Raw genomic sequence first — 13761 nt, forward strand, 5'->3', positions numbered from 1 at the left:
CAGCAAAAAAATGTATCAACAAGATAATTTGGTTTATCACATCTGTCCCCCACCATTATGTGAAATATGCCACAAAATGTAAAGATGATCAATTTGTACTAAATGAGGTGAACTTACCCAGATACCCTTAGTATGAAGTTCCAGTGACAAGTAATGTAGGATATAGAGTGTGGGCAAACTTTTTCTTTGATGTAGGTCAAAGGTCAAAATGTAGATCAGAGTGACCTACTTTTGATACATGACACACCACCTCACCTGGGTGAACCCATGCCCATAGTATGAAGTTTCAGTGTCAAACAATGTAGGAGATAGAGACAGGACAAGATAATATATGGAATGATGAAAGGGAGGATGGACACAATGCAAAATTATGCATGGTACATGAATATTTGGTTGGTTTAGAGAGGGTTCGATATGGAGAAGTGATCCATTCTGACCGGTCAGGATCCAGGAATAATATTGATCGGATGGTGTTTAATTTTTTGAAGAAGTGTTAATACAGCTCACAAATAATTACATTTACAACCTTACTGCTCATGAGATCAGCAACTAATTACAATTATATATGACAATCAGAAAAGTTTCTTAATATAATTTAATAGCAAATCAAAACTCACAGTACACCCCAATCGCTAACCTGAAGGTTTCTGATTTTTATCTGACTTTTAAAAATCTGATGTTAGTCAGCCCATACCAGATTTTTAAAGGGCTTCAGATAATTTATAAAACATCAGAAACCTTCAGATTACCCGATTGCAAGAACTCAACAGTAATTACTATTTGGAAATCAATTTAAAGGGCACCTTTAAAATAATATTATGGCTAATTTTAAACAATATTATTACTTATCTATTGCTTAAGAAGTGATATCCTATTCCTTGTACCTGTTACCGGGTGTGTAGTTTTGGGATGATATCAGGTACAAACAAACAAAGCTATTTTAAACTTCATTTGTATTTGCTAATTTATGATAAATATATATACATTGTACTAATGGTTTTTTCAAATAAACAGGAAATAGAACGTGAATATCTTTGTCTGTGAAATATTATACAATTACAGGTACCGGTTTTACAATACACTATACATCTATAGCTACTATATAACAGGTGTCTGGTATGGGTACTTCCTGTATAAATCAAATACCTTACACTTGAAATCAAATACATTTTGTATATACAGATACAAACTTTGTCTATCTATCCTGATCAGCCACCAATTACTGACAGTTTCAAAATCTGTGGTAGAATACAGATGTTGGAACATCTCTTGTAGACCCCCAACTATAGATAGCCCAGGCTGCAGTCAGCTGATGACTGATAAACCAGCTGTCTGAATTGTGTTAACATCTACCGGTATTTGTGAAATAAAAGGGAAAACAGTTGTGATACAAACTTTGATATATGCTGCATGTTTGTACCATATGGTTTCTAGACTGTAGGTATAAAACCCAATGTCAAAATTGTACAGGGCAGTCATTTCCTATGTAAAATCATACAGATTGGTACATTAATTATAATTCTAGGTCATATACAAAACATAATATATCTCATATATGTATGCATACAAATATTTTATATCTGAAATTATATAAACATGTATAGGCCTATAAACAGGACTGATTACAAAACCACTCATTATACTTATCTATAGGAAACATTTCATATTTTAAATCACGCCAGCATATTTTTATGATAAACACATTTACATTTCAACTTTATTTTCTTGATAATATCATGCTGTATTGACATCGCATTTATAATGTGATTAAATTGAAGTGTATCAAATTGTTCACAATCATTTATGTACAAGATAACAGAGGACCACAATCTGATTTAAATTTAGAAACTTATCCCATAACATTGTATACTTGTACGGCTTATTGTCTTCCCTGGGGTGGGTGATATACATGTATAACAGCAAACTAAATAATCCAGGTAGTCTGTATGTAACTGTTATGATTATGAATAGTGAGTGGGGAGGGTGGGGGGAGGGGGGGATATGTACAATGTACTTTTACTGTACGAAAGTTGTTGTGTACAGAAAACACAAAAAACACCGGCTAGGATCCTCACTTGACCCTTGAGAGTATATTTTTGACTCCCCACAATTGGATTTACTCATACATTTACAAGGGCCGGCATGTCTATTTGACCTAGGTGACCCTGATATGTGGTATGACTTCCGAAGTTCCTAAATGTCAAGGGTCAACTCATGAATGTTCTGGTTAGTATGCCGACAATTTAAACAAAAAGATTTGTCACAAGAAAGCATACAGCTGCCAGAGAGAGGGTTGAAATTCAGAAAGAGCTTTTTTTAAACTTGGCCAAAAGACGCTGTTATGGTCAGCAGGTCCGCAAACATAGTACCAATAGAAAGGACTTGTCACTGGGAAACCTCATTCGTAATGCATGGCACAACACTGTTTTATAAGAAACACTTGAACCTAGCTTTCTAGGGACTACACTGATGCCAATGCTAAATCTAGCTCCCCAAGGCTTTGTCCCAGCGAGCTAAAACTTTAATAGGTTGCTGAACATCAAGACATTGAAATTCTTCATAAAGATTCTTTTTTCTTTTTAATGTTCTATAATAAATGAAACAACAGAATTATTGTAAAACAAAACAAAACATTTAAACAGTAACTGGCCAATGTGAGCAGTATCAATGTGGTCAATCTAATTCATAGAAAGTCGGATAAAATCTACACCTGTCCTAGCCTCCAGCCCAGCTTGGACACTTTACTATAACCTATGTCCCTAGGTATAGGACCAGCACGTTATCAACACAACATCATTCATTCCATGAAACTATATTGTTCTGTATAGTACCACTAGACTGGTGTTGGGCCATTTTTACGACAATTCTATCACATTTATAAGCTTGTAGACAGGTGTTTGAGACCATACTATCCTGTGGTATATAACTACAGATGTTATATCATTTGAATTCCATCCATTACCAATCTATCACTGTACTGTATTTGACCTAACAAATGAACCTGTCTGAAAAAGTGCACCCCACCTTCAGGATGGGTGTACTAACTGAAACATACAACATTCCTTACCTCATTGATCTGCCATATCTCTATATTGTTTTGATACAATATTTTTCTTTTTCTTTGCACATGATTTTATTAAGCACATCCTTAAGCTTTCTGTAAGTGCTCATTAAGTCAAATGTGGTGAATGTTGTGTCTCTTAAATCATTAAGTTACCTGTCTAACAAACATTCTGCAATGTTCATTCTGGTACCCTTTAAAAAGGCTTACATTATTTGGAGTTAAACAAAAAATTAAATGTTAAAGAAATTCTTAGACAGTCAAAAACATTACTTTCAATAGTCGACTATACAGAAAGCCAAGATCATCGAAGGGGTAGTTAAAACTACCATATAATCACATTGTACATACTGGTATTTATATTAGTTAGTTACAAAGTTATGCAAGTGATCGAACAAAACTTAAATGCTTAAAAGACAACCTGCACGCAGAAAAAAAATTCTTTCCATGTTTTAAATTCAAGAACAAACAGGACTAAATGTTATGTATGAGAACACTGTTGAATATCTGACAGGATCATCATGATCAATAGTATTATACCCTATTATATTCAGAAACAATCTAGTATTTAATTTCTGAAATTTGACTTAACACATATTTTTATCTTGAACACTGAATTAAAGAGCACATCTACAGATTACTGACAACATCTACAGCAATCATTAATCATTTCACATGGATGTGATTATTTCAGTCACTGATTTTTTAATTTTGTCTGCTTGACAAACGTCAATTTAGAATATATTACATTTAAATATCTTTCTTCGACGTGTTATTTTATTCATTTGTTAATTGTACTTAGGTATTTATCAAGTTCTTTCTGCATGTGCTGTATGTATCTGTGTTATTGTATGGTAAATTAGGCGTTTCAGCCCTAGGTACCACTAGACTCGTGTTATCTTTCTCCTCTATTGCATTCTAGTGGTGTGTACATACCAATCTGAACACATGGCCAATAGGTCAAGTATCAGATATGAAATATCAAATTTATAATTACAAAACTTGATCATTACACAAGGGTTCTTTACAAAATAATGTGTGTACTTCCTCTGTCTGTTCTCACAACATGTACACATAAGATAAGATAATAATCCTTCAGATTCATTCTTATATATGTTCACCCGTGACATAGCTATATGACAAAGTAACTTATATGGATACATTGGGCATGTTACTATCGAATATTTAAGTGCTAATTTTCGTATTCTGTCTGTACAAAATAAAATTGTCTTAAACTGGCTTATAGTTTAAATTACAAGTTATTCATTTAATTTCAAAGTTAAAGATATAAAATCATAGCTAATAAGCTGTATAAGCTCTCCCCCATGGATGTACCAACATCATATACAAATTGTATACCATTCTCTCTACCAGGGATGTACCAACATCATATATACCATTCTCTCTACCATAGATGTACCAACATCATATATACCATTCTCTCTACCATAGATGTACCAACATCATATATACCATTCTCTCTACCAGGGATGTACCAACATCATATATACCATTCTCTCTACCAGGGATGTACCAACATCATATATACCATTCTCTCTACCATAGATGTACCAACATCATATATACCATTCTCTCTACCATAGATGTACCAACATCATATATACCATTCTCTCTACCAGGGATGTACCAACATCATATATACCATTCTCTCTACCAGGGATGTACCAACATCATATATACCATTCTCTCTACCAACATCATATACATTGTATACCATTCTCTCTACCATAGATGTACCAACATCATATATACCATTCTCAGTACCATGGATGTACCAACATCATATATACCATTCTCTCTACCAGGGATGTACCAACATCATATATACCATTCCCTCTATCAGATATGTACCAACATCATATATACCATTCTCAGTACCATGGATGTACCAACATCATATATACCATTCTCTCTACCAGGGATGTACCAACATCATATATACCATTCTCTCTACCAGGGATGTACCAACATCATATATACCTTTCTCTCTATCAGATATGTACCAACATCATATATACCATTCTCTCTACCAGGGATGTACCAACATCATATATACCATTCTCTCTACCATAGATGTACCAACATCATATATACCATTCTCTCTACCAGGGATGTACCAACATCATATATACCTTTCTCTCTATCAGATATGTACCAACATCATATATACCATTCTCTCTACCAGGGATGTACCAACATCATATATACCATTCTCTCTACCATAGATGTACCAACATCATATATACCATTCTCTCTACCATAGATGTACCAACATCATATATACCATTCTCTCTACAAACATCATATATACCATTCTCTCTACCAGGGATGTACCAACATCATATATACCATTCTCTTTACCAGGGATGTACCAACATCATATATACCATTCTCTCTACCAGATATGTACCAACATCATATATACCATTCTCTCTATCAGATATGTACCAACATCATATATACCATTCTCTCTACCAGGGATGTACCAACATTATATATACCATTCTCTCTACCATAGATGTACGAACATCATATTTACCATTCTCTCCACCATAGATGTACGAACATCATATTTACCATTCTCTCTACCAGGGATGTACCAACATCATACATACCTTTCTCTCTACCAGGGATGTACCAACATCATATATACCATTCTCTCTATCATAGATGTACCAACATCATATATACCATTCTCTCTACCAGGGATGTACCAACATCATATATACCATTCTCTCTACCAGGTATGTTCCATATCTAGACATCATATATACCATGATCACTTCCGTGGATGTACTATTATGAATGCTGCAGGACAGAAGTTACATTTGAAGTTGAACAATTACCTGTGCAATGATTGAAAGAACATCTCCTCCCCTGAAACTCAGCTCTCCATTATCTGGGTCTCCATCAAAGTCATACAGTGCACGGGCCTGAAACACAACCAGTTATAAAAACATCACAGGGTGAAAATAACCAGAATCTGATTATGACTATATATCATGTAGGGTGACTTTAGATTACTTCATCATGGATGGGGATACAGCATATCTGAGACCAAAATTAAATGCAGTTAGTCAGAACTCTTGAGACCAAAATTAAATGCAGTTAGTCAGAACCCTTTAAACCAATCAAACCAACCCAAAATAATACAAATAAAGATATCAAACCTTTAGGATGAATTTGTTACTAATACTATGCAATACGCAAAACAACTGATGTCATATACTAAATATCATATGGCCTGGTAACATGTAACTTATAGTACTGTATTTCTTTGCATCAGGTGCCTATGCAGAACTGTACATGGGCCTATTAAATGATGGTAAGAATTTAAGTGTAAAATTTAGAAAGCAGGACAGTATTTTAACCTTATATGTATAGCACTGATATTTGTATGTGACAAAATTCGTCTTTATAAAATATAATTTGGTTCTTATCAATAATAAACAGGGTAATGGACCCTTACAAAAGTCTCCCATTTAAGAGGGTCCATTACAAGATAGAAGATACAAGTAGTTTCATTTAAAAAGTTGTTATTAAAACATGTACAGACAACATTAGCTTCCAGAGCTATTTTAATTTAATTTCCAATGAAACAAAATAGGGATGTAATTTACTTTGTTTATAAGTAATATATATGATAGTCATAAGTTTATGAGTCCTAGCCATTTCAATAAATTCAGCATCAAATGTCAATAAATAAATGGTCATTATCTATCTAAATACAGTAGCTACTTTTGTACAGATAATGACACTTTTCTGTTAAAATATTTAGTCTCCGATATTAATTTGAATCACATAAAATATGGACATAAACTAGTAAAATATAGTCAAATTTTCGCTATAGGCCAATTGGATCGTCTAATGAGCACTTTATCTTAAGTCCAAATCAATTGGCAGAGGTAGATATAACCCAGCAGCATCAAGAAGACACTTATTTTCACTTTTAACCGAGAGCTACCTGCTGTGACAGTGGACATGCACCCATTATTTACACAAATGTTTCATATTTCTAAACGAAATGGTTAATTAACAGAAGTTTTCTTTTTAAAATGTCAACCCATAGTGAAATCGTGAGCTTAGATAAACTATTCGATCACACCATCACGACTCACCCCACTGACTCAGGTTTTGCAAAATGACAGTCTGCCATTTGGGGGTGGGTCACGAAACTAGCCCAATTTCTCCCCTGACTTTATTCAAACTTCAGCAAGTCTCTCAATAACTCGTAAGTACATATAAAGGAATTTCAGAAAATTAAAGTTGAAACTCTGTGTTTATCACGGAAACAAAACAGTGTAAACAGTCAACAACAGGGTAAAGTTCAACTCACCGTGGTCTCCGCCATGACTCAATCTGACACGATTAACTGCGCCCTCTGTAAATACGACAAAAGGGAGAACACTCTGCTGAAAAGCAACATTGTAAAACGATTTTTTTTTCCGGATTTTTTTCCCGCAATTTGAAACTGGTCATTCTCATTTAACCAGTTTCAGATTATGTTTAATCCTCTTTACAAATTACATCATCAAACTGTGCCTGCTTCAATTTCATCATGGCTTAGTATCCCGATATGTCGCTTGTCTGTAGACTAATTTTCCGGCGTAAACTATGCATTTATATGGCAAGCCTAAGTGGAAAAAAGTCCCCATTTATGGATATCAATAATTTATTTATAGATATCCATAGTTCATTTATTGATTTTCATAATCCATTTATAGAATTCCATAAATCATTTATTGATATCAATAAATCGCCTATTTTTGGATATCCAAAAGGTTTTTTTTATTTCCATAAATCTTTTTCTATTACCAATAAATCATTTATTGATATTAAAAAATGCGCCTAATTATTAATTTCCAAAAAATAGACATTTATTGATATCCATCAATCGAATTGTGCAATTTCATAATTCATTTATGGATATCAATAATTATTTATTGATTTCCATAAATGAATTATGGAAATAAAAAAATATTTATTGATATCTATAAAACGATTCATTAATACCCATAAATGGGGACTTTTTTCCACTTTGACTTGCCATATATTTAGTATATGTATGTTTCGAACCAGGGGCGTACTGTCTCTATCTACAAGTAATATTCAAAAATAGACGTAGCGAGATGATATCGAGTTAACTAAACTACCTTATTGTGAACCACTTATAAATCTCCATAACTACTCGTCCAAACTTTTCAGTTTTTGAATCTGTAAAAAGCTGAAGAAATTCCAAGTGCACTGGTTAGGTTATTCTATGTACATGTATGTCCCTGTTCGAACATTGCAAGAGAAAGTTATATTTTTTTACAATTCCATCGTTCAATAAATATACCTGTACCATAACATTATCGAAACGAATATTCTTACTTCTGTGACTTGACAAAGTCTGGCGTAGAGGTCTAGGTGATGGTCGAACTGCTACTACATCACGGTATTCTGTATCCTGGTTGTCAATTCAATTCGGTGTCAATGGACTGACCATCTAAACCAATTAATAAAATATTCTTCTCAGAAGAACCTGCTTTAGATAATTGAAATACAAAGAAGGAAAAACTGCCCTTGATATAATATCTATCATTTATTCGACCTATGCTAGAAGCTCCACATAGTTCAATTAAAAACAGCGAGGGTCGTCTCCTGTCGTACGACTTTCGAGTCACGAGAGTCATTATACCTAGGTACTCCTTGGAAACTACTCAGAGAAGAGCAGAAACTGTGTACTTTTTATAGCATTCACAATAAACGTGCCCCGTCTACCTAGAACACTTACTCTACTTAATACACGTGATTTAATGAACACTTATCCAGCACCTCGTAGTCGCCTTGACATTATATGAATACATTAAATTTTGTGAATTAATTTAGATAAAGATGTAAAATCATGTATTACCTTTCAAACTTTTAAGAGTAAAATTTCACGTGTACCTCCACCAATGCCCGATTATTTCCATATGGGATACCGCTAACTCTCTATTGCATCCTCAATGAAGAGGCAGGAGTACTAGAGTTTGTGAACTTCGAAAAAGACATCGGTGTCACAGTAGACAATAAATTATCATTATGTGAAAAAGTGAATACTCGTTAATGGAAATTTTACGGAGAAAAATAGAATGCATGAGTCTGGATAGTTTTAAGTTGCTGTACACAGCTTTGGTTAGACACATATCGAGTATTTAAATCAAGTTTCGAACTGCCATCTCGAAAAAAACCCACATCAAAACGATAAAAAATATTCAACGTCGAGCATCAAAACAAGTTCCTGGGCCGACGGACTTACTATATAACGCAAATATTACAAAAACTGAACCTACCAACACTATCATATAGGAGATTACGTGGTGATATGATAGAGGTCTACAAATACTATCCGGGAAATATGATTGTGAAGTATCAGATATGTTAAAATCAAGGATGGTTCCTCAACACGGGGTCATGGCCTCAAGATCTATAAAAAAAAAATCGAGATTAAATGTTAGAAAATATTCGTTTACACAGAGAGCTGTCGATGTAGGGAGCACTCTCCCGTCGAATATAGTAAATACAAACATTCAAGGCATTTTAATATAAGTCAGACGAACATTGGAAAACTCAACCGCAGAAATATTGTTTTAAAGAAAAAATCGAACTTTGCATGTTTCAATTTTAATATATTATTTATTACCAACCTGAATGTTAAAGGAATGTAATGTTCTACCTTTGTCTGAATGAAATCTTAGTATCTATGTATCTATACATGGTCGGATAAGGCAGCGCTGTAGTGTTTAGGATTAGATCTATTAAGAAGTCTCCAAATTGCAAATCCCTGCTTTTTATATATTAATTAGATTTTGTTAACCAGAGGCATGTTTTGTTTAATGGCTCACACGATTAAATACAAAATTAACAAATTACATTCCATTAAACAATTATCGGTGAAAGGCCTCCCAACAAAGTCGCATTTTGATTAGGAAGAACCGGTGTCAATATGTACAAATGTAATAAAACAAACTACGTTTTATCCGGAGATCCAATTATAACGTTTTATAAGGAACCAGATTATTTTGTTTGATTAGTTTTTTTTAGAAATGGTACGAACATCTTCCAGAATCCATTGTCAACGTTGAATATAGAGCTGGGTCCCAAAATATTATGTTGAAATATAACACGGATTTTCAATGCTGAATAATTTAAGAGGAAAATTTGTCAAAATATTCCATTATCTATTTCTAACAATGAATATTGAACGAGGGCAGATTTCTATGAAGATTGATAATATTCAGGATCAATTTTCAACCCTGAAAATGGATCAGGGATTAATTATGAACGTTATTGACTTGTCTCTAGTAATGGTAAGTCCTGAAGGGACGGAACACGATGTCATTTTAATATCACTAGTCGTCATATATACGTACTAAGGTCTGTATTTATTACCAAATAATTTAATACGTTTTATACAATCCTAGAATGCAAAATATGTTTGTGTACTCAGAACACGTGAGGGCAAGAATTCAAACATGACAAGTAGACTTGGGGCAAATCTGGAGGAATTGTGTACATGGTTGTGGAAATAAACACTCAATCTTCCTTCTGTTAGGCCATCTGATCCAAAGGGCCAGGATGCCTATAGACATCGTGCGTCGTCCGTCGTCACGGTCCGCCGTTCGCCTGTAACCGTCCGTCATGGTCCGCCGTCCGCCGTCATGCGCTGTCCGTAAACTTTTCACATTTTAAACTTCTCAAGTTCCATAATTGGGATGAGCTCAAACTTTCCATACATGACCCTTAGATAGTGCTTACCAAATGTTCTTATTTTTCGGGTATGGAATCATGGGTCATTTGTAAATGCCATTGTATACATGTTTATGGAAAAGGACGTTTATAAGTTGTGTCCAATTCCTTTTGGATATTTTCAAATAAAATATGTTTAAACTAAACTAGATAGTCACCATGGCCACATCTTAAAAAATACACTTTAAAATTCTCCTCAAGTTCCACTGGTGCTATTGAGCTGGAAATTGGTGATGGTGTTAAGGAAGGGAAGTGTTCTGATCTTTTTGGTCTGATCAAAATTTCAGAATGGCAGCCACGGCGGCCATTCTGTAAAATGATTGCACCATCACGGTTTTCTTCACTAAATCCTGTTACAAATTTGAGAATTCATTTTCCTGAGTAACTCCTATTACACATTTCTCCTGAAGTTCCACTGGTGGGATTGAGTTGAATCTTGCCATATACAAATCCGAGATGATGCTGGCCAAATGTCCTTACTTTTCGAACATGTCAAAAATCCAAGATGGCCGCCACGACCACCATCTTGAAAAAAACACACTACTTCTTTTCAAGTTCCACTTGTGTCATTGAGCTGAAAAATGGCGAGGAAGGGAAGCAGACAAAGTGCTCTCACATTTTCGCCTTATCAAAATTTCGTGGCAGCCACGGTGTCCGTTTTGTAATATGATTTTGTAACCATGGTTTTCTTGAGCAACTCCTATTTCAAACTTCTCAATTTCCAGTAGTGGAATTAATCCTAAACTTGCCACAAAAGGCCCCGATATGGTGCTGACTAAGTGTTCGTATTACTTTAGCTGGCATGTCCAAAATTCAAGATGGCCATCATGGTCTCCATCTAGAAAAAACACACTTTGATCCTTACCATTTCGGCTAGTGCCACTGAACTGAAAATTGATGGTAACTTTAATGAACTCGTTACTTTTTGGTCTTATCAAAAGTTCCACAAGTAGAATTATAATAACCAACAATACGTTATAGTTAGATGACCGTCGAGGTCCGTGGGCCTCTAGTTTGAATTCATATCCAATATCAGAAAGAGTCTCGTGGTGTAAGTGATAATTTGAAATCACTACCTGCGCTAGCAATCGAACCCGGTACCTCGGGATTTCTATTCTTACGCTCAGCCGATAGAGCTAAAGAGAAGATGTCTCCAGCCGAGCGGTATATTGCGGTTAGTATTTACCATGGTTACATTACTGGAATGTTTATAGCGTCAATAAGGCTTATATTATCAGGTCGCAATATTCCACGAGAATTCTTTGTTTTCTTTCTGTTATTTCTTTTAAAATTACAGAAAGTGTTCATTCTTTTAATCGAACCATCTGATGGAGTTCTAAACACTGTTTATTGTTAACAGTGCCTACTTCTTAAATATGATGTTTTAATTTTCTAAGCAGTTTTCAAAGCATTCATTTTATCTTTTTTAATTCGCCAACTTGAAACACTGATATTGGAATGATGCCGAAATTAGTTTTCCTTAAATCATTTGTCCGGTGTTCTTGGTCATACTCGTCGTCGTAAGATGATACAACTGTACTGTAAATGAATATATTTTTGTATAGTACCTTCATACAGTCATCTGACAACAAAATCGACGTCGTCAGCCAGGACCACCTCTCACTGGACGTTTCGACTCCTATCCTGGAACGCCCTAGACAGTGATTGGCCATATCACTGCCCGTCGATGGATGGCTTCCAGCTCTTGTCCTCCCTTCTCCACCAAAGCCAGCTGGACGACTTCTCTGCTGTTGTTGCCAGTCGTTGTACAGCTGCCCTTCGGTCAACAGCATCCACATTGACTGTGCAGGGAATCCTTTGCACCCCATCTCTACTGGCATGACCCACACACACCATCCTTTTGCTCTCACGTCATCAGCAAGGTTAACGTACTTCTTTCTTTTCTGCTCGTATGCCTCTTGACATCGCTCTTCCCAGGGGACAGTAAGCTAAATAATTATCATTCTCGTGTCCAGAGTAGAATATCTAGACGAAGGTTGAATAGGACGACCTCTGTTAAAACCAGTCTTTGTCCAAGTCAACCCGAATCTCCCAGTTCTGAGCTCCGTCCAGTATCCCTCTCTGGTGTGCTGTTGTTTTGCCGCCTGACTCTCCAGATCTTACAAAGTTGATGTAGGGTTGTTGTTTCATGCATTTCCTCTTTTTATAACTGTACTGTAAATGGAGATATCTCTGTATAACTGTACTGTAAATGGAGATATCTCTGAATAACTGTACTGTAAATGGAGATATCTCTGAATAACTGTACTGTAAATGGAGATATCTCTGTATAACTGTACTGTAAATGGAGATATCTCTGTATAACTGTACTGTAAATGGAGATATCTCTGTATAACTGTACTGTAAATGGAGATATCTCTGTACATTTTATGTTATAGTAGGCCAAATATTGTCATGTGTATGTATTTGAAAACGTTACAACATTAAGTATTTACTCTATGTTTTAAGAATGGATTGAATTTTGCTGTGAGGAATTTAATCAATTTAACAATTTTAGTGAGAATAATTCGAATTTCAAAGTGTCTTAAATGCGAGACATGTAGAAAGGATCAAACTCAAAAGTATTCTGGGTATTTGAAATTGAGTTTCAGTAATTTATGCTTTGATTTTTTTAACGTCTTCTATGCAAATATGGTTGTTAGGGTAACCCCCCTTAGATTGTTCTCTAAGAAGTTAAGACCAGGTGTTTGTAAGAGTAGCCTCCCTTACGTTGTTGTTAGGACCAGGTGGTTGTAAGAGTAACCTCCCTTACGTTGTTGTTAGGACCAGGTGGTTGTCTCTAAATATCACTTTCTATAACTATACCAGGGGTAGATCACGACGAAATAAAACATACAGTAAAGTACAATATAAAAACAACATGGCATAGAAGAGACAGGACGATT

At 35.0% G+C, this 13761-nt stretch overlaps 1 protein-coding gene across 2 annotated transcripts in view; it reads right to left on the reverse strand.

Annotated features, from left to right (window-relative positions):
• The window catches only part of LOC117335657 (sorting nexin lst-4-like), a 41436-nt gene extending 33977 nt beyond the window's left edge, over positions 1–7459 (reverse strand). For both annotated transcript variants that reach the window (XM_033895804.1, XM_033895803.1), the window contains exons 1-2: positions 7419–7459; positions 5929–6015 (exon numbers count right to left, since the gene is read on the reverse strand). In XM_033895804.1, the coding sequence (XP_033751695.1) occupies positions 5929–6015; positions 7419–7433 (102 nt within the window). In that variant the 5' untranslated portion in view covers positions 7434–7459. The remainder of the gene's footprint in view (positions 1–5928; positions 6016–7418) is intronic.
• Between the last annotated feature and the right edge of the window lie 6302 nt (positions 7460–13761).

Source organism: Pecten maximus, chromosome 10 (assembly GCF_902652985.1).
Source record: "Pecten maximus chromosome 10, xPecMax1.1, whole genome shotgun sequence".
Taxonomy (NCBI): Eukaryota; Metazoa; Mollusca; class Bivalvia; order Pectinida; family Pectinidae; genus Pecten; species Pecten maximus.